General features: G+C 38.0%; 4 protein-coding genes across 5 annotated transcripts; 1 reads left to right on the forward strand and 3 right to left on the reverse strand.

Annotated features, from left to right (window-relative positions):
- Window positions 1-72: 72 nt before the first annotated feature.
- On the forward strand, window positions 73-15,277 carry tmem145 (transmembrane protein 145). Of its 2 annotated transcripts, XM_079469187.1 has the most exons (15): window positions 73-380; window positions 6,815-6,889; window positions 7,583-7,660; window positions 8,068-8,154; window positions 8,361-8,462; window positions 9,337-9,421; window positions 9,544-9,615; window positions 9,834-9,902; window positions 10,148-10,228; window positions 10,776-10,854; window positions 11,011-11,104; window positions 12,178-12,350; window positions 12,700-12,820; window positions 12,902-13,087; window positions 13,223-15,277. In XM_079469187.1, exons 1-15 carry the CDS (start codon window positions 285-287, stop codon window positions 13,454-13,456), a joined length of 1,632 nt encoding a protein of 543 aa, XP_079325313.1. In that variant the 5' UTR covers window positions 73-284; the 3' UTR covers window positions 13,457-15,277. The 2 variants fall into 2 exon arrangements, with proteins under 2 accessions (XP_079325313.1, XP_079325314.1); XM_079469188.1 differs by lacking the exon at window positions 7,583-7,660 and having other exon boundaries at window positions 107-380.
- Window positions 15,236-18,419, reverse strand: mrpl17 (mitochondrial ribosomal protein L17). The gene is made up of 4 exons (XM_079469189.1): window positions 18,295-18,419; window positions 17,990-18,184; window positions 16,109-16,177; window positions 15,236-16,015 (listed from the first exon to the last, which is right to left on the reverse strand). The coding sequence occupies exons 2-4, from the start codon at window positions 18,161-18,163 to the stop codon at window positions 15,758-15,760; spliced, it is 501 nt and encodes a 166-aa protein (XP_079325315.1). The 5' UTR covers window positions 18,164-18,184; window positions 18,295-18,419; the 3' UTR covers window positions 15,236-15,757.
- A 391-nt stretch (window positions 18,420-18,810) lies between these two features.
- On the reverse strand, window positions 18,811-20,369 carry LOC306901528 (trypsin-2-like). The gene is made up of 6 exons (XM_079469326.1): window positions 20,113-20,369; window positions 19,863-20,013; window positions 19,540-19,790; window positions 19,266-19,402; window positions 19,056-19,157; window positions 18,811-18,978 (listed from the first exon to the last, which is right to left on the reverse strand). Exons 1-6 carry the CDS (start codon window positions 20,150-20,152, stop codon window positions 18,931-18,933), a joined length of 729 nt encoding a protein of 242 aa, XP_079325452.1. The 5' UTR covers window positions 20,153-20,369; the 3' UTR covers window positions 18,811-18,930.
- A 1,309-nt stretch (window positions 20,370-21,678) lies between these two features.
- On the reverse strand, window positions 21,679-22,971 carry LOC306901330 (trypsin-2-like; the record flags this gene model as incomplete). Its single annotated transcript, XM_079469010.1, has 6 exons — window positions 21,679-21,812; window positions 21,914-22,015; window positions 22,103-22,239; window positions 22,351-22,601; window positions 22,682-22,832; window positions 22,932-22,971. The coding sequence occupies 6 exons, from the start codon at window positions 22,969-22,971 to the stop codon at window positions 21,765-21,767; spliced, it is 729 nt and encodes a 242-aa protein (XP_079325136.1). The 3' UTR covers window positions 21,679-21,764.
- Window positions 22,972-26,436: the final 3,465 nt, after the last annotated feature.

Consider the following 26,436-nt stretch of genomic DNA (forward strand, 5'->3'; position numbering starts at 1 on the left):
ACAAATAGGCGTAGATGTTGAATCAATAAAGCATTGCGCCTGTATAAAGGACAGCTATTTGTGTAATGCGTCGCAATAAAAATGTCGGCTGCGCGCATTTCACGCCATCCTGACAGAGAGTGTGAAACCAAGCGCGCTCCCGCCCAAAATACTGGGGATACATTTGAGAGCAAGAACGAGAGCGCGCATCTGGCAGCCACACTGTGCAGATCTCCGTAGTGTCAACCAGCCTTGCACACTACTGGAGGGAAAGAAAAGAATCTGTACGCGGTGCACAGGTGAAAATGGAGAAAGTATTAGGACTCGCTGTGGTGTCCAGTATTTTGTGCGTCGGGTCAGTTTTGGGAAAATACGTCAGAGGTATCGTCAATACAAAAGAGGTGAGCAGCGTGTTTACATTTTATACTGTTCTGCTGGTAATTCGTCATTGTTTGGTCAGGGTTTGCTGCGCATCTCCTCATGCCTCTGTTATAAATGGGCTGTTGTGTGCGTGCGTGTATTTGAACGCCTCTGCGTTTGATCTCATCTGGACGCCTGTGCTTTGCCAAGATCATTACACCCTGATAGTAGTGAGCTAGTGAAAGCTTACTCCGTCCTAAAACGGATAACAGCCATAAAAACTACATTTTTAACAGTGTCAACTTGAAGCGTCGAAACAGCCGTCCTTTTAACGACCGTGTCGTTACAGGTGTGCATCGACCATTATGCTCATCTTTCTAATATCATAATGCCATTACAGACTCGTTATACCGGGTTTGAATATGGTGATGCTGGTGTGCAAACAGATTAAAGGCTGTTAGCTTGTGAGTGTGTGTGTATGTGTGAGAGTGTGTAATGAGGATTATTGTGTGTGTTGTGTCCAAATTGAACCCTGCGCCCCAAACTCGCATACAAATAACGCACAATATAGGCAGCAACGTTAACAAGAGTTACTTATTACATTGAAATGGGGTTTTAATGGAAATGTATCTTATCGGGGAGTTATTTTTTGCATTGTTTAGCGAGCTGGCGGAAAGTCATTACGGGTTATTATTTGATAAACTCACAGAGCTGCTGGATTTTGTCAGGAAAGATTCACCTTTAAAGGGAAGGTTAACCTGTCATGAATTACTCTCCAAAGTTGTTCCAAACCTGTATACATTTCTTTGTTTGGTTGAACACAGCGAAATATATTTGGAAGAATGCTTATAACCAAACAGTTATTGGACCCCATTGACTACCATAGGAAAAATAATTTATACTTATTATAATGAACAAAAAAATATATTTTGAAGAATGGAGGACAGCCAACAGTTGGACACTTTTGACTGCCATTGTCATTTTTCCTAATATGGTAGTCAACGTGTCTAATAACAAGGACTTTGGTTACAAGGACTCATCCAAATACCTTTATCTGTTCAACCAAACAAAGAAATGTATACAGGTTTGGAGCAACTCATGACAGGTTAACCTTCCCTTTAAAGGGGAATATTTCCTAACAAAAAAAATCCATAGAGCACCTTCTCTATATGTATGACCCTCATGAAGCTGTTTAATTTACTGACTGTCATGTTGTTTCAAACCTGTAAATTCAATCACTTTTGTAGAACACACAAGACTTCCATGCTTATCTTTACCAAACAATGAAAGTGAATGTTGGTATCAAACTCCAAAAAGTAACTAAAACAGATTACTCATGCACTGTCTCATACCTCTTAAACTCAGCGTTGTTTGAGAGACATTGTAATTCACAAAAATATTTTCTTCCACATCACACCTTCATCGCCACACATACATATTGTATCGGAAAGAGCAGTTTGCACATCCTGCTATTAACTCTTTATATGTTTCATGGATGGACATCATACAGATTGTTTCTCTAACTTTCAGACTGTCAATGCGATATAATTAATGCGGGCGATCTAATGAATGTTTTTTGTCTGGCTAATGGGTAATGCAGTGCAAATCTGTTCAATCGTGTCTAAATGCTGATCTTGCTCTGTTTGAGGGGCTCCGTATGAGACGGTTAAACAGTCCATTAATCTCACTTCTGTTTGTTTCCTTACAAGGTCGCTCTGTCACATTGCCATGCAAACGCATATGCACACACACACACTTGTGTTTTACCGTATATATCATGTTTAAAGGGATTAAACATTTATAAAAACGTAAAATAATATATATATTTTCTCTGCATGGTAACAGAAGTGCACGTACGGTACACTTTTAATGTACAAGCACAAGCAATGATCACCTACTTGCTGAATATGCATCTGCTACACTTTTTGTCATTTCAAATGTGTTTGACTTACTTTCTTCTGCAGAACACCAAAGAAGATATTTTAAAGGATGTTGTCAACCGACACCCATTCACGTGCATTGGATTTGTGTCCATACAATCGAAGTGAATGAGTGTTCGATTACCAGCTTTCTTCCAAATATCTTCTTTTGTTTTCTGCGGAAGAAAGAAAGTCATAGAGGTTTGGAATGACAAGAGGGTGAGTAAATTATGACAGAAGTTTCATTTTTGGGTAACCTATCCCTTTAAGAGATTAATCTACAGGTGTCCTACTCCTAATATCTACAGAGAAAAGGAGGTATTTGTTTTGTCGTATACATTTTAAAAGTTTGATACTCAAACTTCAACTTGTGGTAGATGATGTTATTTGGGGCAAACATTGCACCACCAGACCTTCCAAAGGTTTCGGGCAAATCAACCAGCAGATAGTATAGTTATAGATCTTTATATCAAGTGTTAGGAGGATGTATTTAAACATAGCAAAAAATAACTGCTTGGGGATTTGATAGCCATTCCAGCACATTCTGTGAAGTAAAGTTCAGGAACAGCCCACATCTATCATGGCAGTGGGTTGTAAAGGTAACAGTCTGTCTTACCAACAGCACCAAAGGCATAAAAGACTCTTCCCTGGGGCCCTCAGGTTGACGTAGCTGTGTGTGTGTGAGTGCATGTGAGTATATTTATGTGTTGCTCGATTGTGCAACTTATGTAATGAATCATTTAAACGCCCAGTGGACCTGGGATGACATGACTAGTTGATTGGTAATTAATTGTTAATGAGGCTTAGCGAGCGGGACGGAGATCCAGAAAGACATAGTAAGGTGAGGCCGCCACTGATTCGCTAAAGTGACCGGATATTCTGCATGTGGATATAGTGTTTGATTAATGTTGTTTCTTAATGCTCTATATCTTTGCCTCCCTCTGACTGCTTCAATGACTTTGTGTTACAATGTAGTATCCGTGGGGGTATAAGGTGGGTGACAGGTAATAATAGGGGTGCTCTTTATGGCCCATTCGGCAACACAAGACACACATTCTGTTCTGCAGCCAATCGACATTTATCCATTAACAGGTCTGCAGCAGTACGGTTTAAGTGTACCCTTTTAAACAAATTCACAAATCTTATCTGAAACACCACCTTAGAGGGACAACAACAGAGGACTTTCATCTGGTTTGGGTCTCAGTTGCAGAGAGAATTGCTGAGACACAAACTCAGAGTACATATGGGCACGCACCAACATGGAGAAATGGGGCAGATGGGAATAAAATGAACAGAACACACACATAAAAACGTTGTGTAAGTTTTGTGCTTCAGTTATAAATCTGAGGATAGGACAGGTTGAGCGAGAGAGTTCGGTCTCTCGTGGTTTCTAAAGCAGCTGCAAAGTGCAATGTGTCGCCATGACATTTTCTTGTTTCAGAGGTGTTTTTGGGTGTTTGTTTAACCGTCTGACTGACCGTAGGTGTATGTGTGTGTGGGTTTGTGTGTGCCCATTCTTATGGATACAAGGTGGTCTTTCACATGACTGGTCACGTGACTCCTGACTCATCTTAATGGTTGGTCGGGCTTGGTTCTGGGTCAGGGAGTCTTAGGGTTGCTGGCCCGTATTGTCAAGGAGACTGGTTGTTATGGAAACCACCAACAGTGCAGAGGAAGTTAATATGAACAAGGGCTTAAGAGCTGAGCCCACTTTGTGCCTTCTCACGCTTCAATGATTGTGTGTGTGTGTCTGTCAGTGTAAGTTTGGGAGAAGGGGAAAGAACGAGTATATGAGACAAGATCCAACCAAATCTATGAATACTAAACCTTATGAACCCCATGAACTATTGCTGTGCCTTTAAATGGTTATCAGTGCATTATATCAGATTTCATTTATGATATTAGCGGACTTTTCCTGGGTTGGGTGATGTAGGCATGGGAACTCAGGGATTTTGATCAGAAGGTTACCGGTTAGATCTGTGCAAGGAGTGAATCGTGTGTCCTTGAACAAATTCCGGGGCCAGTGCTTGATATAAGTGCGCTTAAAGTGGATAAAAGTGTCTCCTAGACCAACCAGGTCATGTCTAAATAGTGAACCTTTTCAGAACTCATTTAGATCGATTCATCAGACGTGCACGTGCCTGACCCCCAGTTAACTGTAAAATCATATAAATATTTATATTTTATTTAATTGATTTTTATTTTAATTTATATTATAATTTTTTGTATAATATTACTATTAAAAAGACGATTTGTTGAATTTTGTTGTATGTTAATTTTATTAAATAAACAATTTGTTGAATGGTTCCTGTAGTGTAGACACATTTAAAGAAACCGTATGGTACATTGACATTTAGCGTTTGAGCTTGGTATTGGAGTCTTAATTCAAAATATTGGAGAGACAAGTTTAGCCAAGTAATGGTTCTTCTTGCTTTTTTATTATTATCAGAAATAATCTACAGGTACTTTATTGTTTGTGAATGTGTACCGGAGGTTTAGTTGGGGGTCTCAAAAGTGGGCATGCGCGGTAAGATTTGTTTATGTTGTTAAGATGAAACCCTAAAATACTGTATGCTTTTGGTGCTTGCAAGGGTGTGATCAGAGTTACATTTACATTAAGTCATTTAGCAGACGCTTTTATCCAAAGTGACTTACAGAGAGTTCAGGGATCAATAAGCAATATGTCATACAGGAGCAATAATACAGTAGGTGCTTACACAAAGTTACTAGTTTCAACAAAAGCCAGACCAATAAGAGGGTTAGGTTTTTTTCTTTTTCTCATTTGTCATGTTTTCACAGAACACTTTTGAGAAGGCAGTACAAGACACAGCTCGTTTGCTGAACACAGGGTTCTTGATGGGGTATAGGAGTGTAGGAGGGTGTGAACCAACCATTAAGATGAGCCAGTGATAGTCCTGTAGGCAAGCGTTAGTGGCTTAAATCTGATACGGGCTTCAACCGGTAGCCAGTGGAGAGAGATGAAAAGGGGTGTCACAAGAGCCCTTTTGGGCTGTTGGAAGATGAGGTGTGCTGCTGCATTCTGAACCAGCTGGAATGGTTTGATAGCTTTGCCGGAAGACCAGCAAGAAGAGCATTGCAGTGGTCCAACTTTGAGATTACCAGGGCCTGGACAAGGAGTTGTGCCGCATGCTCAGTGAGGTAGGGTCTAACCTTTCCAATGCTGAATAAAGCATGACGGCATGACGCGTTGTCTTTGCAATGTGATCATTGAAGGACAGCTGTTCATCAAATATGACTCGGAGATTCCTGGCTGTTTTGGAAGGAGTGACTTGGGAAAAACAAGTAGTTCTGTCTTGGCAGGGTTCAGCTGGAGGTGATGCTCTTATATCCAAGCTGAGATGTCTTTTAGGCAGGCTGTAACAAAAGCTGCTACAGTGGTATCGTCTGGGTGAAACGAGATGTAAATATGGGTGTTGTCAGTATAACAGCCAGTACAACTAGCCGCAGTAAAACTAGCCGCAGTGCTTCTGTGACCGATAGCAGTGCAGTGGAGTGGTTTGTTTTGAAGCCGGACTGCTTGTCATCCAGTTGTTAGATACAGGTACAGTTGTTTAAAATTAACAGTGTATAAAGTTTTGTCTTTAATCAGCATTTCTACATACATTGTGACAATTCCATCTATTGAATTTCAACAGAAACAAACCTCAAGAATGACATAATGTCACCTAGCAGCAATGTAAAAGACTGAGAGAATGGATTGTGTGTTTTGAAATCTCTCAAACAATCTGGCATATTCCATTATATTACATCCATCAACATAATATAAAATAACGGAGTATCTATTTAGACTGAGTACAAATAGTCTGCCACGTTGACAGAGACTTTGCACTAGCTCTGTCCACCAATATGTGATTGGAATAGAGGAAGTGTGAGAACGATGTAATTTCAAACAGTGACACCAGTGGTGTAAAGTGTAAAGTCTGTATATAGCTTTGGTACTGGAGAATGGGGTTGTAATCCACCTCTCTCTGAAAGCGCTCTTTTACCTTTTTCTATCACATTACAGATCACAAAGGCATTTGTTTAAAAAAATTATTTAAGACTTAAAATTTAGACTTAGGGTAAGGTTGGGGTAGGTGTCAATAAGTTCTCAATAAGTTGTTATCTGCCACTATGATTAAGTACCATTAGCATTTAACTACTATTTCTACCGAATTCAAAGAAAATACTGCTATTTTTGGTTAGTGCAAATAGAACCTACTTACACTTAGTGTAAATAGCCGCTGCCATAAAATAATAGCCTATTATTAACAGTTTGTATTCCAAATTTTTGTTGTCACACCATTGGACAAATGGTACAGTTTACCCATTTGCAAATATTGCCAATATTTTGTTATTTGGACCGGTTTGTCCTGTTTCAGTTCTCTTCAAACACATGCAACTAAAAATGTTATTTGGGAGAATTTTGACACAGTTTCACAGAAAGTAACAAAAACGAGAATTTCACTTAAACACATACTTATAAATAGTAAATTCTGAAAAACTGAATCCACTTACTATATGTCTTATTTCTGTTGCCCTTCCCCTCTTCACAGGAATGGGTGTTTCTAACAAGGTTTTGCTTCCTAACTGATTTTGGTCGATTGGACTTTAGGTTCCGGTACCCCAAGGTAAGATTGCATTACCTCTAAATAACTGAATTACAGATGTTGTCTTTCCTGATCACATACACTCAACAAATACATTTGTTTCCAGCTGCATTACATATTTTTTTGTTTTATTTCATTACAAACACTCAAAGATTTATTTTCGCTCTGTTTATTCATTTTATTTCGAAGCATTAAACACTGTAAGAACACTGTAAATAATTTAACTCGATCCTTATCCTGATTTACCTTTCTGCAAAGAGTACATCCAGTAGCTGATCACAATATTAAAGTTCACTTCAAATGACATGCAGGTGTGTGGGAGTGTTGTTACAAGCAAACTCTTCGGGAAGGTACATCTCCAGGTGCAGGATTGAGCACCTCTTGTCCAATATAAAGCAATATAAATTGATTTGTTGTCAGACTTATATCTACTTTCTGTATTTGTCAGCCGCTTGTCAGGACAAAATTAATCTCTCTCTCTCTCTCTCTCTCTCTCTCTCTCTCTCTCACTCTCTCACTCTCTTTCTCTCTTTCTCTCTTTCTCTCTTTCTCTCTCTCTTTCTTTCTCTCTTTCTCTCTCTCTCGCTTTCTCTCTCTCTCTCTCTCTCTCTCTCTCTCTCTCTCGCATTCTCACTCTTTCTCTCTCCCTTGTCTCTCTTTTCCCCACTTTTTTCATCTGTCTGTCTGTCCATCTCTGTCTTATTTCTCTGAAAGTCCCGTTGCTGTCAGAACATATTGCTGTACTTTGATGAAAGCTCTCAGTGGCCAGCTGTGTACAAGAGTCTGGACAAGGTGAGACATAGACTCACAGATCCTGTGTCTGTGTATGTGAAAATACTGAATGTACTGACACTGTGTCTATGCATGTATGAACAGAGACCAATTGCATGAACAGCACAGTATTGAGGGCTTCAAAACTAGAGGATTAAAAGAGATATGTCAGCAATGCCCTATGGATTAAGAGCCAACTGCATGGTCCAAAATGCATGGTGTCAGTGAATGTTTGAGTTAATATATATATGTATATGTGTGATTTTTCCTTCCATGTAGCAAATCTGCATAGTGGGAATTTATTGTGGGAAAACATGTGTCAGTGGGAAGCCCCTGCAAATCGGCAACTTAAAGCAATAGTTCGGCATAAAAGCGTCTGCTAAAGGACTAAATGTAAATGTGTGACATACTGTTTATTTGCTCTGCAGGACTGTTATCAAAAAGAATCAGTATTGAGGCCTGAAAACAACCAGGTCATCAACCTGACCACCAGCTACACCTGGTCCGGCTGTGTGGTAAGAAACGGAAGAAAAAATGATTTTGACAGTGTAGCTCTGTTGAGCCACAGAAATAAGAACTGTTGAAGACATCACAATGTTAAGACTACAAATTCTATAATAAGTTTTTATTGAGAAAAAAAGTAATATTTTAACCCTAAAAGTTATACATCTTTAACCAGTGTTGCATGCTAAACAGCAAATTTTGTGTCTGTCTTTGTCAGGTTGAAACCGAGGGCAATGAGGACATGCTGAGTTGCGTAGGAGGTCGGAGTTTTCGTTCGGTCCGAGAGAGATGGTGGTACATCGCGCTCAGCAAGTGCGGTGTAAGTGCTAACTATAAACTTTAATAGTAGCGTTAAATAGAGAACGCTAAAGCCTGATGGATTATTTCCTGCTGAATGTCTAGTGTTCTCGTGGTTTTGCTTCTATTTTTTATCTTGATTTCTGAACATTTTGGTCGATTTAAACATTAAACAGTATATCTGCAATATATGCAGGTCACTGATCTGTTTGACTACTTTTGTATGTCCTGTATATCAAAACTTAAAGGGACTTTAGCTGGTTAAATGGGACAAAGTTGAAAGGGTTGTTCATAGGCAGGTTGATGGACACGCCACTAGATCCTGTTGGACTAAAGTTAAGCATTGTCTCCTTGCATTGTCCCTATGGGAGCTTCTCTGTGCCTGCTACCAATTTTTCTTCTGTCTCCCTTATACTTCCTTTCTCGTTGCCCAGTCTTACATCTCTGAACCACCGGGCTTGTGTTACAGGCTTTGATTACTCACTTCTGCCTTTCGTGCTCATTCACTTTGTATCTAACGTCCTTTCCCCGTGCCCCTCACACTCCATATCTTTGTGCTGCTCTATCTCGCCTCTCCGTCTCTGGGCACATTGATTTTGTGATAGGCCATGCTTCATGCTCCTCACCCTTTTGATGGAGGGAGGGAGAGAGAGAGAATGGGTTTTTCCTGCCAAGTGAAATCAAAGTGTTTCTCTTTTATTAAGCCGGCCAAAATCCTCTCAACAGCTAGAAACTCTGCTGCTTTGAAGTCTTTTATAGCGTAAGATCTATTTGTGCACTCTGTGTTTGTATGGATCTCTCCGGCTCCCTGCTCGCTTTTACGCTCTCTTCGTTTTGCATATCCTGCTCTTGTCTCCTCTAAACTCAATCTTTTTTTGCTTTATCGTGTACCGCAGGGAGATGGGCTGCAGCTGGAATATGAAATGACATTAACCAACGGACAGTCGTTCTGGACCCGGCATTTCTCAGCAGATGAATTTGGTGAGACAAAAAAAAGTAATATTACATCAAATGTTGACAAAGTATTCATTTACGTTTGCAGTCAAAAATGCTTCATATATGATTTTAAAAGTGTCTAATAAAATGCTTTATTTCTGTTTCAGGCATCCTGGAAACCGACATCACATTCCTGGTCATATTTGCTTCTGTGTTTACACTGTCTTGTTACTTTGCGTGTAAGTTTTTATGTCCTGTAGGTATAACAGCCTCAATTCCAATCATCTCGGTATATCATTTGCAAACGTTATTATTCAGAGCTAAATTGAATGATATTTTTAGCCATCTCCTCCTCATCAAACAAATGTTATGGTGCCTCTCTGCTTTAAGTCTCTCCACTTTTAATAATACATCTCCCCTAAATCTCTCTCTTGCTCTCTTTGCAATATTCTTTAAGATAATTTAAAGGGAAGACAGCTGCTCCACACCACCTATAAGATGTTTATGACTGCGGCTGGAGTCGAAGGTGAGAGCAACCACTGCACACCTCCGCTCCACACAAACACACGTTTCTTTTATGATGCAGCCGTTTGCAACACTGAATGCATAACAATATCTCTTGTGTCAAACCTTGTCTCCTTCTTCTTTATTTCTTCCTTATCTCCTCCTCACATTCTGCTCCTGTCTTTGCCCTCTTGATGCCGCTTCCACGTTGACGTATATCTTTTCTCTCTTATCTCCATGCCTCTCTTTCTGATTCCTTTCTCCCAGTGTTGAGCCTGCTCTTCTTTTGCTTTTACTGGGGTCTTTATGCCAGGGATGGCGTTGGGAACGGCAGTCTGAAGATATTAGGTGAGGAAAGCACTGTATTTGAGGGTAATGTACAGTCAGACAGTCATTAATGCAGAAAATACCTTGACAGAGTGATAAGAGCCCTCGCACAAACCTTGTATCTCCCTGAATGGGTCTATTTTTGTGATAATGACAAGTTGTAAATTATTCAGATTACCACATGGAAAACTTTTGGGATTTTGTTTTTAAATTGAGATTTATACATCATATGAAAGTTGAATAAAAAAGCTTTTCATATGCTCTCCTACTTGTAAGTTGCTTTGGATAAAAGCGTCTGCCAAATGAATACATGTAAATAATAGTTAAACAGTGCTTTTGCATCCTCTTTATAGCTATAAATCCTTGCTCTCCATTCATTGTATTCGCAGAATAAAAGCAAAAATCCTGCAAAATTCTGGTAGTGCATCCACTTTTTGTGCCCCGGTCACGTGTGTGCGACTGTCTGTGCATATCCTTAAATGCTGACCCAATTTCAGCGCTAACAATTTGATAGTCACCTACTTTTGGTCACCTCTCTAACTCTCAACGGTACTTTTCCTCTCACCAGGGAAATTACTCTTTTCTGTGAGCTTCCTGATTTTCCTGCTCATGCTGATTCTCTTGGGAAAGGGATTCACAGTTACCAGGTAGGGAGTCTCTTACTTGTCCCTTAATGTCACTAATGATTTACAAGGCTCATCATGCTAATGTGACCGGGCTGTCAGAACCATGTGTCTTTCAAATACTTTTAACCACTGGAGAGAGTGAAGCTCATCATAGGCCATCTACTGTTTGTCACCCAGGGCAAGAATAAGCCACAGTGGGTCTGTCAAACTGTCCATTTATATGACGGTGTACACCATCACCTACATTATTCTCTTCATATACGAAGCAGAGGTAAGTTTCAATGTCTTTTTGATGATTCTTTTATAATGCACAATACTTACTATAGGCCTACTAATCCCTGCGTCCCATGACCAACAGTAAATATTCATTGATAATGAATGACTTGATTGTAAATATATAATTAAAGAAGAAATATGGAGATTCTAGCGGTGAGATTGCAAATTGCAATCAACAGCTCCATCGCTACACTTCAAAGCACTATGGTGGTTGCACAGGACTAAGATGTCGTCACGTTTCCCCTCCGTTTATAGGGCTACTGTAGAACAACATGGCGAATGCCATGTTAGGGGACCTGCGGTGTGTGTAGATATAAGTAGCTCATTCTTAGGTAATAAAAACATAACACTTTACAAAAAAAGTTTTACTTTAATGATGTATTTCTTGCACCCCAGTTGACGGAAAATGTCAGTTTTTTTGCAGAATTTTTTACAGTCTAATTTCGAAAAAGAGTAAAAAGACGTTGAATTACAGAAAAGACTGCAAATTTACAGGAAAAACATATTATTATTTTTAAGGGGATTTTATACAGTGTAGGGCGACCAACTCAAGTAAATGTACTTTTTCTTCTAAACCCAATGTCACCCATATATTAAAATGCAGCAGGCTTCATCATAACCGCATATAAACAAAAATTAAATACTCAAAATGTAGCCGTACATGTCATATTTCCATATGTCTCATTTTCTCTATTGACTATGTCATGCTGCACCCTACTGCTAGTCTATACATAATGTAAGTGTAGATGGAGTTACTCAGTATGAGCATATCGTTCTGCTGTAATGGAACCCGGCAGATAGAGGGATAGATAAAGTGACGGATATAGAGAGTGACCCAGTTGTAGGGAGACAGATGTGCGTTGTATCAGAGAGAACCTCCTATTACATCTTCTGTCAATGTCACCTTTTGCTTTAATACAGCTTTAGGTGTTTGGATTTGAGGACCGTTACACCGGTTTCCTCTCATGCAGCCTAACAGATTTGTGTCATGGGTAAATTTAAAACCATCAATCAAACAGATGGGATGCCAAGTGTAGGTGATTTTATCGCTCTCTGCTGTGTTTGTAGTTCTTTGATCCAGGCGAGGTGCTGTATTCTTATGACAGCCCGGCAGGGTACGGTCTAATGGGTCTGCAGCTTCTCGCATACGTATGGTTCTGCTACGCCGTTCTGGTGTCTCTCAAACACTACCCTGAAAAACAACCTTTCTACATCCCCTTCTTCACAGCGTACACTCTGTGGTGAGTTCAGTAAATGGCATTTGGCAGATGTGTGTACAGGGTTTACATTTTTTCAATGTGTGCATTTCCTGGGATCAAAGACATCAAGACATCAGCATCATGCTTTAGCTACAGGAATTATTATTGTTAGGGTTGTCAGTTGATTCAAATATGCCCTCACTGTTGATATCATATAGTTTATTTTCAGTAGCATTTTAATTACCATTTGGGGGAAATGCAATAATACATGAAGTTCAACAATACATGAAATTCAACTAATTATGCACAGTAGATGAATATGTGCCTTCCATCCCATCCATTGCTTTAGTTGTCACTGTTGCTCTAGCTGTTTCTGTTGTCCCACCCTTAGGTTTTTTGCTGTGCCAGTCATGGCTCTTATTGCCAACTTTGGCATCCCCCGCTGGGCCAGGGAGAAGATTGTCAACGGCATCCAACTCGGCATCCATCTCTATGCTCATGTTGTCTTTCTGGTATGTTTTTTGTTTATTGATTCCCTATTTAATACAATGATTTCAGACATGAACCAAATGTGACGAACACTGTGATTTCAGGCAATCACACGTCCTTCAGCAGCCAATAAGAACTTTCCTTACCACGTACGGACGTCTCAGATAGGCATCCTTCTCTCCAGTCCCAAAGGCATGGCGGCAGAGGGCTTTCCTCATCATGCCTATGGGAACAGCTCCTTCTTAGGAGACTCTCAGCCAAACTTCACAGAGCTCTTTTCCATTCACTCAGTGAGTATTTGAATGTTGTAGGGAAAAAATCATGTAAAGTTCAGGAAATTAAATTCATTAATTTTCATGATCAGATAATCTGCCAGGACAATATAAGAATAAGGCAGTTTCATATACTCATGTTTACCTATTAAGGATCCTGTTAAGACGATCGATGAGACGGTGGCCCGGAAGGGACAGGAAGTGCCAAGGAACAGTGAGCATAAGATCATCACAACAACCGCAGACCTGATGTCCACATTTTCCTCTCTTCCTCCTCCCATACCGCCTCGTAGCTCCGCCCACTCCCCCCCTCCGCCTCGATTAACGTCCCATTTCACTGAGTATTTTAGTATGCAAGGGGCCTCAAGGATGGGTTCCAATGCCTAGTGCAGAGTTAAATATTTCAATAGATTTGATTGACGCAAGAGGGAAGCCATTTTCAAAAAGTTACCAAAACATGTATCTTTGGATTTGTAAAGAGAAATGCGGGCAGCTTGAATAAAGAGAGGCATAGAGGGAGAGGGCAGGAACCCGCTCACTCGGCGTCTAAAAAATAAAAAGCAATAAATATTCCAGCGAGTGTCCAGAGAGTCATTGGAGAAGCAGAGATAATATATAGGCAGTGCAATAGAGTGACAGGAGACAACAGCGAATCTAGAGTATAGTTATTTAAAGCTTAATGTGAATAGAATAGCGATGTGTACAGTACAATGAACACTTTACCTATTTTATAATGCTTCGTTCATTTCAAATGGTGCCGTTACTATATTCATTAACATGAAGAAAATCAGAGACATTTTTTTTTTTTTGAGAATTTATTTACACATTTTGTCTTTAAAGTTCAGATCATTTAGGATTTATATTTTTATTCACATTGAATAAAGCTAGATACTTTGCAAACATATTAAACTGCAAGTTAACTGTGGAAAACTAGGCTGTATTTGTATTCCACGCATGTTTGTGCTTTGTCTACAGTACATTCTGATATATTCTGTGTAATTTTGGGTGTGCCTAGTTTTCAGAAATAGCAGTCTTAAAGGTGAAGTATGTCATTTTTGCTAAAATACGATCAAATAGATTGCTAAACAGAATTAGCCGTAAGTAAGCCATTTGTTGGTTTATACAAAGTGTCAGTTGCTATGTTTGACTCGAGTGTATTTTAAACTTCATTCGAAGAGGTTAGTGTTCAGATAACATGGTTGCAATGTCAGAATATAGAAACCCTGCTCAACATTGTGCTAAAAACGAATACTGAAAAATAAATATTCAGTATTTGACATGAGAAAAGACGAACAAATGTAACTGCTTCTTCTGAAATTCTTGTTCCACAAGGCCACGGTGCATTGTTTCATCGTGGAATTCAGAAAATACATCTTCAGGCTCTAAAATTGTTTTTTTTCAGACTTCAAAAACAAAAATGTTAATTAATTGTGAACTTTGAGTGTTACGTGAATCGTAGATTAAATTACACATTTACTACGCAAGATGTGGACCAACAGCTGTCTATCAGTCTACAAAGGTTGTCGTAAGGTTTTTGTACTTTAGTTTCCCATGAAAATGTAACAACACTTTCGTCACAATTTGTATTAACTGCATGGAGCACTTTACTGTTTATACATGTATTCCGTTACCCTTGGTGTCCCTTGTAAATCCAACCATAATGCAATACAGTAAATTATTGCCACCTTTTATAATGTACTGTACAGATAAAATCTGTAAAAATCCCTTCCCCACTGTTGAATACATTTTTCCACATTTTATTTAGCAAATGTTCTGCATTTTACCATATACTGGACAATACAACTGAAATTAACCTCTTTTCAATATATTTCTGTGTTATGTACAAAACCGCACATTTCAAATATGTTTTTAGTGGAACCCAACTTGTATCAGTGAATTTATTTTAAACCATTGCATTTTTACATGCTGAACTTGAGCTAACTGGAAACCACCAAAAAACAGGTTACTTTAAATGGCTTTGGCATGATTTTTCTATCTCTTGAGTGAGTGTGTGCACACAAAGCAGAGGGAGAGAGAGCACACGTTTTGAATATATGATAGATATTAGCACAGCACATTGGGGAGCACAGAGAGATCAAGTTAAGCACATTTCTGTTGCACTGTTCATACTGAATGGAATGCATTTCAAAGTGTCAAATGACTTGGCAGTACATACTCTTTTTGCCAAATTAAAATGCTTTATACTATAATGACTCATTTGTCTGTTTTGTTTTGCGATTGGATAAGAAACAGAGGCAACTCATCTCTCAGTAGCTGCTGTACAAATCTGATAAATAAAATATATGCACATCATCATCAGAACAAATGCATTCCTATGCCTTTCATTTATAATTCTTTGGATCTGCGACTCTGTTTCATGACTTTGTAAAATATTTAAACTATAACAGAATGATAGAATTTCAAGGCTGCATGCATACAAATACATTTGTTAAAATACAGTTATTTTAAAAGGCTATCAATTGAGAAAGATGCTCCTTGCATCCAGATTCTGTAGCAATGACATGCAGCTGTAGATGTTATTGAGGCTACGCTAAAAAAAGAACTCTGGGGACAGGAAAGTTGGACTTGAAGAACCATAAACACATTTTTTTAAACATAACTGCAATTTAATTATTTTGATGATAGGGACTGTTTATTACAGGAATATCACAAATACAGCTCATAAGATTATAAGTCCTTTTTCTTAAGGAGCATTTGATCCTTTTCTTCCCTGTATGCTTTCAGAAGTTGGTTTAATAAGTTGAGTTCACTGACACGTTTGACGGGGTACAGAGGAGGAAAAGGGTTGCCCTTATACTCCAGTACAGCCATATGAGCTCGATCCAGATTCTCTCTGTTGGGAATGCGGGCCATGCGTGTGTAGCTCGTCTGGTTTTCGAATCTTGCCGCAAGAACTTTAAAAAGTTTTGGGATCAGATCTTTTTCCTGAATGGAAGAGGTGTGGAAAAAAGAAATTATTGCATTTTTCTAAACGTGTGTTTGAATTGTTTAAGGTGTAAAGAGAGTTGAGAAACTCACCGTGAGCCAAAAATCTGCCATTTTCATCGACTTTTCATTCGTTTCCCCCTTTTTGGCATAATCGATCAACTAAAAGAAAGAAAATATTAGATATTAGACACGCAATACATATCTTTTTTAAGTGCTTTAACTAAAAGTGGTACTTCGTGCTAGAATCATAATTTCCATGCGTTTTACTCACCCACAAGACATCCTAAGTGAATATAACTTTCTTCTCGAAGAATAATGCAGTCAGAGTTATAATACCACGTATACTTTTACTTTCAAGCTGTAGAATGGTAGTGAATGGGGGGCAATTTTTTTAAGTTCCAAAAAGTGCATCCATCGATCAAAGAACGGCTCGACACGGCTCTGTGGTCTAAACAAAGGTCTTCTGAAGCGAATCGATGTGTTTGTTTAAGATAAATATTCATATTGACAACGCTATTAACGATGATGTCTAATATTCGCTGCAGGCAAACGAAAGTATACTTGGTATTTTAATTCCGACTACATTATTCTTTAAGAAGAAAGTCATATTCACTTAGGATGCCTTGAGGGTAAGTAAAACACAGGGAGTTTTGATTCAGGCCGTATGTATCCCTTTAACGTTAAAGATATCTAAATACATTAAAAGAAAAGTTCATCTTGAAATAAAAAATTTGTTTTTTGTCACTCACCCACATGACGTTCACCATGTTTTAAGACCTCCCGGCATCTTTGGAACACAAATAAAGATATTTTAGGTGACAGCCGAGAGATTTCCAGGCCTTCTCATTGACATCATGATTATAGGTGTTGTCAATGTTCAGAAAAGTACAACAGACCCCGTTAAATCCGCTCATAGTGGCTCAATTAAATTTTTAAGAAAGGAACGACCGAATGCCCATGCGTCGAAGTGCTCTTGTGAACACGAAGCATAGACTGACAACACAGAGGAGAATATATCTATTAAAGTCAGTATTTTGGTTTGTTTTTCACACATAAAAGTATTTTCCTCGCTTCAAAAAATTTACTGAGCCACTATGAGGAGATGGACCAATTTCACAATGTCATTAGTTCTTTTCTGGACCTTGACAACAACAATAACCATGATGTCTATAAGGACGGAGGCCTGGAAATCTCTCGGGTGTCACCTAAAACATCTTTATTTGTGTTCCGAAGACGCAAGGAGGTCTTAAAACACGTTGAACATCATGTGGGCGAGTACAAAATAAAACAATTTTGATTTGAGATGACCTTTTCCTTAAAGACTGTGATTAAGTGTTATTTACCCGAAGGTTCTTGTTTAGAAGTTTACACAACTTTGGCTCACAGGTTTTTTTGTAACAGTTTCTTTTCAGTTTAAATTTACAGTCTTGTGGCTGGAATACTCTACAAGTCTTTTAAAATCTGAACAGAATTCTTTTAAACTAGACATCATACACTTGCAGACATTTTGAAACTTTCAGATAAAAACAGACTAACTGATCAATTCTGCAGACTGGCACAGACTTTCTGCAACAAGTCCAGATTGAGAATCTGGGCAAAACCTGAACTAAAGTGTTGTAGTGTATTTTAGCCTAAACTGCAATTACAGTTTTGTGGTCTATATATTTTGGAATATCCTCAACTGAAGCTTTGTCGTGGCAGTAGGCTACCAAAATGACTGGTAACTCTTTTACAGTAAGGTTTTTTTGATAATGTTACTTAATCCATTAACTAAAAATGAGCAATATATGTTCGTTGTTTAGCAGTTGTGCATGTTAGTCCACTGTGCATTAACTAATGTTAACAGTTACACCTCTTGATTTAAAAAACGTGTTGATCTTTTTATTCAAAATCAACTAACATGTTAACTATGCATAACTGAACACTATGCCTATATAATAGCAGATTGAATCAGTCACCATGTTCACTTGCCTTTTCAGCGTAGAAGCGAACCTCATCGGCTCGGGCGTTAGTTGTTTCTATTCTCTCATGTCTGACCAGACCTGTGAGAATATTCCGAAGCATGTTAATTCTGGACTCAGGACCGAGACCCATCAGACGGGCAACCCGGCCATGGGAAATAAACGCCCGCAAGGTGAGTCGCATTGCGAGACAAAGTGAAGGACACTAACCCCAGATAATAAAAAACCTCTGTTAAGTTACGTTATAAATTACAAAACAAACCTAACTGAGACGCACGGTACTAAGATCACCGACTGCATCCACTTTAAACTTACTTAGGCCTTCACTTCACTCAAATAACATAGATTTAAGTCAAAACAGCAGAGACTGCGTGAGCCTATCGTGTGTGACAGTTTAAAGTGTCCGGAAGTAAAAACAACCACTGAAAGAGGTTCCGCCTAACGGCGCTGACAGATGCCCAGGCTCATATTCTGTGCAATAGTTTTTGTTTACACATATTTAGATGATGACAGTGTTTAAATTAATATATTTTAACTTTATTAATACAATTTATTTTAAACAGATTCTATGAATTTCTAAAGTTATTTTATAAAATTACTTTTGTTCTCAATGGAACACAAAAACATAATGTTAGGAATGAAAAGCTTTATTTTCAAAAACAATAAAATGTGAATGGTTGGCTGTCAGTTCCATTCATACTTTTATTTAGCACATGTTTTTATCTAAAGTGACTTTTTATATTTATATGAGGACCTGCTTTCATAAATGAATATTATTTATTCTATGTTCAATTTCAATTAAAGGTGAAATAAGAAATTAAGGCAAGAAAATTGTTATGAAATGCTTTTATTTTTGCACAGGTTCTTTTATTTCCAATACAAAAAATATTGAAAAGTTGTCAAATTGGAGGTTACATGTGACTTTTTTGAAGGTATGTTTTTAGATCCGCTTCAGTTAGATTTAATGGTGCTATCGATCCAATCGTTGAAAATGCAGACCTTGGAGAAAGAAGAATGTTTGTCATTCAGAAAAAACATTGCTTTAATGGTTGTATTTAAAAAGTTGCAAATATTACCTTGGTATAGACACCAGGACGATTCTTCTCAGCACAGCCATAACCCCAGGACACAACACCCTGCAGCTGGTTATTGCACACCACAGGACCACCAGAGTCACCCTGAGAAAAGGAAAATTAACAACTCATTATTTGTATGTAAATAGTGATATTTGTGTTCCGATGTCGTTCCTTGTATGTATGTATAGGTCAAGTATTGTCATTCTTTACCTGGCAAGAGTCCTTTCCTCCCTCCAGGTATCCAGCGCAGAACATGGAATTTGTGATCATGCCGGGGTAGGAGTTGTTACAGTCACTGTCGGACAAGATGGGGATTTGCAGACACTGAAGCTTGTCAGAATCAGCAGCTATAAAATTAATGAAATGTCGACATGCCCAACAAGTGTTATTTACATGAAGCATCGATTTGAAATTAAGGACGTTTTATTTCATCCAAGGTGATGACAGGCAGCTAAGAAAATGACATCATCATGTCTGTACTCACTGGAGCTCATGGTGTTTCCCCAGCCAGAGACTAAGCACATGGTGCCAGCGGGGGGGCAAGATGTGGGCAGGGCCACAGGCTGCACGTTTGCACCGAGTCCAACGGGCTTGCTAAGCTTGATCAACATGATGTCATTATTAAGGTCCCAGTTATCAAACTGGGGATGGGGGATGACACGTTCAGAGGAGATGAACTGCTCAGTGTTTTCGGTAATACCAATGTTGTGCTCTCCCAGACGGACCTCAATGCGTCTGAAAGAGAACGTCAAATGTGGTTGAAGGGAATATTTGTTCTTACTAAACTAATATGTACAGGTCACTTACGACATGTAGCAGTGAGCAGCAGACACAACCCAATTCTCATTAATCAGAGAGCCACCGCAGAAGTGGTAGCCAACGTTCAGAGACACCTGCCAGGGCTGAGAATGGGGCTGGCACTCATATCCACCAACAATCTTGTCATCATCCAGAGCAACTGCAGAAATAAAAGATCATCAGTATATATTGACTCATTCATATAAGAGTAAGTACAGTAAAATGTATGTGAGGTGTGCTGAATGCCGTCTCTACTCACAAGCGGCTCCGAGGAGCACCAGGAACACCAAAGACCTCATGACTGCTGACTGAACCTGTTCGATGATGGTCTCGCTTTACATTCGCAGTATTTATAGGACAAAAAAGACCAACATTCAGTTAGATCCACGCCCAACTGCTTTAGCAAAGACCAATAAAAGATTAGTTCCAAAAAAACTACCTAAATTAAGTGATAAGCTGTTATTTAGTTTCCTTGAACAGGCACAATATGACATCTGGATAACTTGTATATATGTCAGGGTTGCAGAAAGTGGAACAGCACTATGTACACGATTTTTTATGCTTCAGAGCAGTCTTTTTAACCAGCACACAATGGCGTACAAATAAGCATCAACATAATTCATAATTCACAGGAGGTGACTTAAAATGTATGAAAATAAAACCAAACAAAACAGGAATTAAGATATTTCTCAATGTTTGGTTAGTGTGTGATTAACAAATATATAACCTTCTAGTTTTGCCAAGCTCTAGAAAAGTTTATTGGGTAAATATTGAAGGTGAGAGGCCACTTTTGTTTCTGAACCATTACGCTTTTGAAAATGCTGTTATTTTTTGCTTATCAAATACAATTTTGAGTTAAATCATTTATGATAAAAACTTTGAAAAATTAGGCAAATAAAATATTTGGCAACAGTGAAAAGCCACTTATATCACATATTTAACATTCAGGTGTTAAACTTACAAAAATAAAGTAATAATTTGAATAATTAAATTTCAATGTGTATTTTTATTATTATTAGTACATTTCTGTTGTTATTGTGTTGATAAAAATACATTAATTTTGGAATGAATCAGTTTTCTCCAACAGCTGTTGTTTCAGGCTTCATAACATTGATGGCAGGTTTTACCTTTATACGGACTTTCAGCAGCTGTCTGACTTCACACTCTGTTATTCCATATTCACAGAAAACACTAGTTTTTTGAAAAAGATGTTTATTAAAACTGCTGATCATTTGAAATATAAAAAGTATTTCTCATATTTGTATACAATCAATATCTTACATATTTTGTAATGTGTGAAGTTGTGGAGGGATGTGTGAAGTTATAACAAGAACAGTAAAGTTTACTGTGTAATAGCACACTATATCTGTCAACCTGATCACACGCCCTTTTCAGTGTAAAGCAGGGTGAACATTTAAGGGGTCTAACTGCATTTATGCATTTGCCAAAAACTTTTATCCAAAGCAACAATTTATTGAATCTTTACTTTTTTATAGCTTTACTTGCATATCAGACGGATGACCTTTTGCATAATTCTTTTTATTCAAATCAGTTTACAATGAGGAGCATGACGTGCAATCAAAAGCATGTCAAGATGACAAACATTGAACTTTATTTTCTATAATTCAGTTTAGTTGTTATTTAGTGTGCATCTTTAGCCACCTAGCCAACATAGCATTGTTATTCCCATTGGTAGGTTGAAAGTATCATCATAAATGTATGTCTGCCTAACTCAATAAATTAATATTAATGTATTGATTAAATCAAGAGATGTGAGTAAATGACAAAAGCAGTAAAAGAGAATGTTATTAAGTTCTTTTATTTTCAAACAAATTTGCATCTCCAATACAAAGGTTATTGATGGATTGCAGAATTGGATGTGTGAATGCTGAAAGTGTTTTTAGAGCCGCTTCAGTTTGAATTCATAGTTGTTTCAAGCCATTGGCTGAAAATGCAAACCTGTGAGAACAGAAAATGTGATCATTCAACTGTTTTATGTGTGTTATTCAGATAATAAAAACATTGCTTTAAAGATCTTATTTAAAAGAATGCTTGTTTACCTTGGCATAGACACCAGGGTTGTTCTTCTGAGCACAGCCATAACCCCAGGACACAACACCCTGAAGCTGGTTATTGCACACCACAGGACCACCAGAGTCACCCTGAAAGAAAAAAGTTTTACTGGTAAATTGTGATCTGATTTCTTCTCAGTAAGTAAGTGCTTCAATGATTCAAATGCTATTTTTTACCTGACAAGAGTCCTTTCCTCCCTCCAGGTATCCAGCGCAGAACATGGATTTTGTGATCATGCCGGGGTAGGAGTTGTTACAGTCACTTTCGGACAAGATGGGGATTTGCAGACACTGAAGCTTGTTGGAATCGGCAGCTATAATAAAATAAATAAAATAACAACAGAATGACAACAAATGAAGGATGTTTCATTCTTTTCATTCTGATGAAAGCTCAGAGGAAATGACATCATCATGTCTGTACTCACTGGAGCTCATGGTGTTTCCCCATCCAGAGACTAAGCACATGGTGCCAGCGGGGGCACAAGATGTGGGCAGGGCCACAGGCTGCACGTATGCGTTGAGTTCAGCGGGCTTGCTAAGCTTGATCAACATGATGTCATTATCAATGTTCCAGGAGCTATACTGAGGATGGCGGATGACACGTTCGGAGGAGATGAACTGCTCAGTATTTTCTTTAACATTAATAAGGTGCTCGCCCAGACGGACCTCAATGCGTCTTAAAGAGAACATCAAATTTCACAATTAAAGGAATCATTGTTTTACCAATTAACCTGAACTAAACTACAGTTCACTTACGACTGGTAACAGTGAGCAGCAGACACAACCCAAAGGTTATTAACCAGAGAGCCACCACAGAAGTGGTAGCCAACGTTCAGAGACACCTGCCACGGCTGAGAATGACGCTGGCACTCATATCCACCAACAATCTTGTCATCATCCAGAGCAACTGCAGAAATAAAAGATCATCAGTATATATTGACTCATTCATATAAGAGTAAGTACAGTAAAATGTATGTGAGGTGTGCTGAATGCCGTCTCTACTCACAAGCGGCTCCGAGGAGCACCAGGAACACCAAAGACCTCATGACTGCTGACTGAACCTGTTCGATGATGGTCTCTCTTTACATTCGCAGTATTTATAGGACAAAAAGGTCCTCAACCTATAGATCCACGCCCAACCAGATAGCCAATGATCAATCAACCATCAGTTTCAAAAGACCTTTTAAATTCTAAGAAATTATCTGTTATTTTGCGTCCTTGAAAAAGTACAAAAACATCTTAATTTCATATTTCAGGGTTGCAGAAAGTGCAATGGCATTGTTTAGAACATGCCTTTTTGGCAACCTTTAGATAATGTTTGTAGTTAATAAAAAAATTTGCTTTTAATTTGGAGTAAATTGTTTAATGTGACAAACTACCGAATGTGGTATGATATTTGGCAAAATAGGGATATTCTGTCAACACCTAACAATAAAAAGCAACGTGCAATGCAAAAGTATTAACATTTAGATGTGTAATTTAAACATTTTCTTCATTTTCTTAGAACGTTGGGTGTCAGATATTCCTACTTCCTTATTATTGCATGAATGTATACCGTATATAGTGTATATATAAAACCATATGTTAATTTCGCATTTAATCATTGTCCAGCAGCCGTTGAGTATTTGTATTTTTGGCTTGATAACCTTGGGCAAGTTTTACCTTTAAACAGACTTACAGCAGCTGTCTGACTTCTCACTCTACTTTTCCATCAGTACCTGTCCCTGACTGTTTCACAATGTACAGGAAAACATGACATACAGTATGTTTCTTGAAAATATTTGTATTACCACTGCTGATTCTTACATATGAGTCTTGTTGTAAATGCAACAAATATTTAGTTCATTCATTTTTACCCCCTTGGCTCTTGTTACAGTGGGTTGTCAGCTTTAGCATCTATAACTTGGAATCTTGAACAGCAGCTTTTTCCCAATCAACAACACTGTAGGTGTTGTCACAGAGTCCAGAGAATGGATTTCAATTTTGTACGGAGGTCCAGTTCGAAATGTAAATTTCCATATTTTATCCACATAGCCCCCAAAATGCTATTCAAAGTTCATACATAAATATAGTGGGATTTGCATGTATGGTTAAAAATGATAAAATGTGCCCAACTGGGGTTCCCACATCTGAATGCTTGGAGACTGTTCTTAGAAATTAAATAATTGTTCCGCACAGTTAAAAAAATATAGAATTCATAAGGTCGAAAAAACTTATATACATAGATTGTCAGGACGTCATGAATGTGAATGGCTGAATGAGCCTGCTAAAATACTAGTGATTAAAACAGCAACTGAAACAACCCTTCATTTTATAAATATAATTTACGACTGCAAAGATCAAAAATGTTAACACACATTACTCATACCGCACATAAGAGTCTTCAATTTATATTAAATTTTGGTTTGGTTATTATAAGTAGGCTACAATGTTTGAAAGAAATACTGAGTAGGATCGACAGTTCAGTTTTACTGTTTAAAGCATATTATGCCGGATGGTGTAGCCTAATGTCTTTCTTTGGTTATTAACTGAAAATAAACCCCCTTAAGTTAAAAGACTTTCACCAGGAAACAAACACATGTGTTAAACAACGTTATGGTGCAAAATTATATATTTCAAATAAACACAACTACATTATAATTAAGCTAACATCCGCATTAACTGAACCCAAAGCATAAAAAAAGAAAACTTTCTGTAAACTGGAAAAACTGAAATATACTGTAAAATAGTTTTTCCCGTAAAATATAAGATATAAATAAAAAAGGTGTCCCTGTTTTTCATGTAAAATTGTTGTATTTTTCAGTCATTTTATAGTTTTGACCTAATTTAAGTCTTTTGACCCTATTTATAAAAACATAAAAAATATGTAAAAGAAAATTAGAATTCCGTTTTTTACATTTAACATGGAAAATCTGTAAATGAAATACCTTAAAAAGAAAAAAAATACAGCGTGAGTGAAGCACGGTAAAGACTAGAGGGGATACATGCTGCGTCCAGCCCCGACAAAACGTTGCAAAAAGTTTTTTAAACGGAAACGGTGGTGCGGTTGAACACCTTGTTGTGATGATGTAAGTCTTTTTGAAGAATTTCGAAGCCTGATGAAATCGGTACAAAATAGGTGTTGAATATTGCAAAATATATTGCTGCTAATATCTTTAATTGTTGCTTATACCGAGCTGCAGCAGACACATTTAAACGACTTTACTTGGACCCATTTTTGTGTATTTAATACCACGTGGGTTAAATACATGTTGCTGCTGATTGGGCTGATATTCTTGACACACCCACCAAACAAGAGAAAACGTATCTCAAACCCTGTTACACACCATTGCAAACCGTTTCCAGAAAACATGTCGTTCAACCCGGAAACCGTAGCAAAATCTTGCACACTGGTTTGAGCTTGAACATGCCAACAGATACTGTTGCCCACTTCAATACCACATAATTGTTGTCATGCTGAACAACAGTTAATTAAAAAAAAAATATTATTGTAAAGTCAGGTTAAGGGTTTGGGTAGGTGTAGGTGTAGGTGTAGGCGTTAGCTAATTCAATTCAATTCAACTTTATTTATATAGCGCTTTTCACAATTTGCATTGTTCCAAAGCAGCATTACAGGGGAAAAATAAAAACCCCCAAAAAGGGTAAAACACGCTACATGGTGTTTTATATAGTAGTTTACAGGGCCGGATTGGGACTCATTTTCAGCCCTGGAGTTTCATGCCTTAGACCGGCCCACTTTAGTTTACGACTGACTATATTAAAATAATGATAATTAAAACCTAAGTCTGCAATAGCGCACTGTTCTCTACAGCCTTGAATTCATTGTCATTCAGTGAAAATACAGTAGCCTAAGTTTTGCTTCACAGTGAAGATTTATTAGAACAGTAAATTGCCGGACAGTATCAGAATCTATTTTCTTTAAGAATTAGTGTTCATAAATATCCAAATATTGAAATGAGGAAAAAAATATAAATTACAAAAGATTAAAATAAAATGTATTGCACTGTCTAATGACACTATAATTTATTTCAATGAAAGATCTGCTTTAAAACTTCAAATATTTTTTACAAATTAAAGTATGTTAAATAAAGAATGTTAAATAATAAAACTATTGGACTGTTATCTGACTTTTTTTCACAATGATTTCTAATGATTGTTTCATCTCTTTTTCCTCTGCATACGTGTAGCTTCAAGGAAACATGGACAACCCTAAAATATTGATTAACGCCTGAGTAGAGCACTGGTCTCTGCAACTTTATCTATCCCGGATTCATTGTATAGCCGGTCCCACTCGCCCCGGTCTGCGCGGGCTTCGAACCGACGTCGGGCCGAATGGGGGACGGGCGCTGGAACAATGAGCTAGCTTGCACCTATTGGTTTGCAGACAACTTTGTTTTGGACGGCCGCTAGCATCTTGCAGTGCTCCTATTCCTAAATACCTTAACGTTAGCTTACCGGCCGTCTCGTCGTCTTCATTTGTTTCTTCCTTTTTATTCTGGCCTTTTCAGCGC

This window comes from Barbatula barbatula (genome assembly GCF_947034865.1).
Source record: "Barbatula barbatula genome assembly, chromosome: 12".
Classification (NCBI taxonomy): Eukaryota; Metazoa; Chordata; class Actinopteri; order Cypriniformes; family Nemacheilidae; genus Barbatula; species Barbatula barbatula.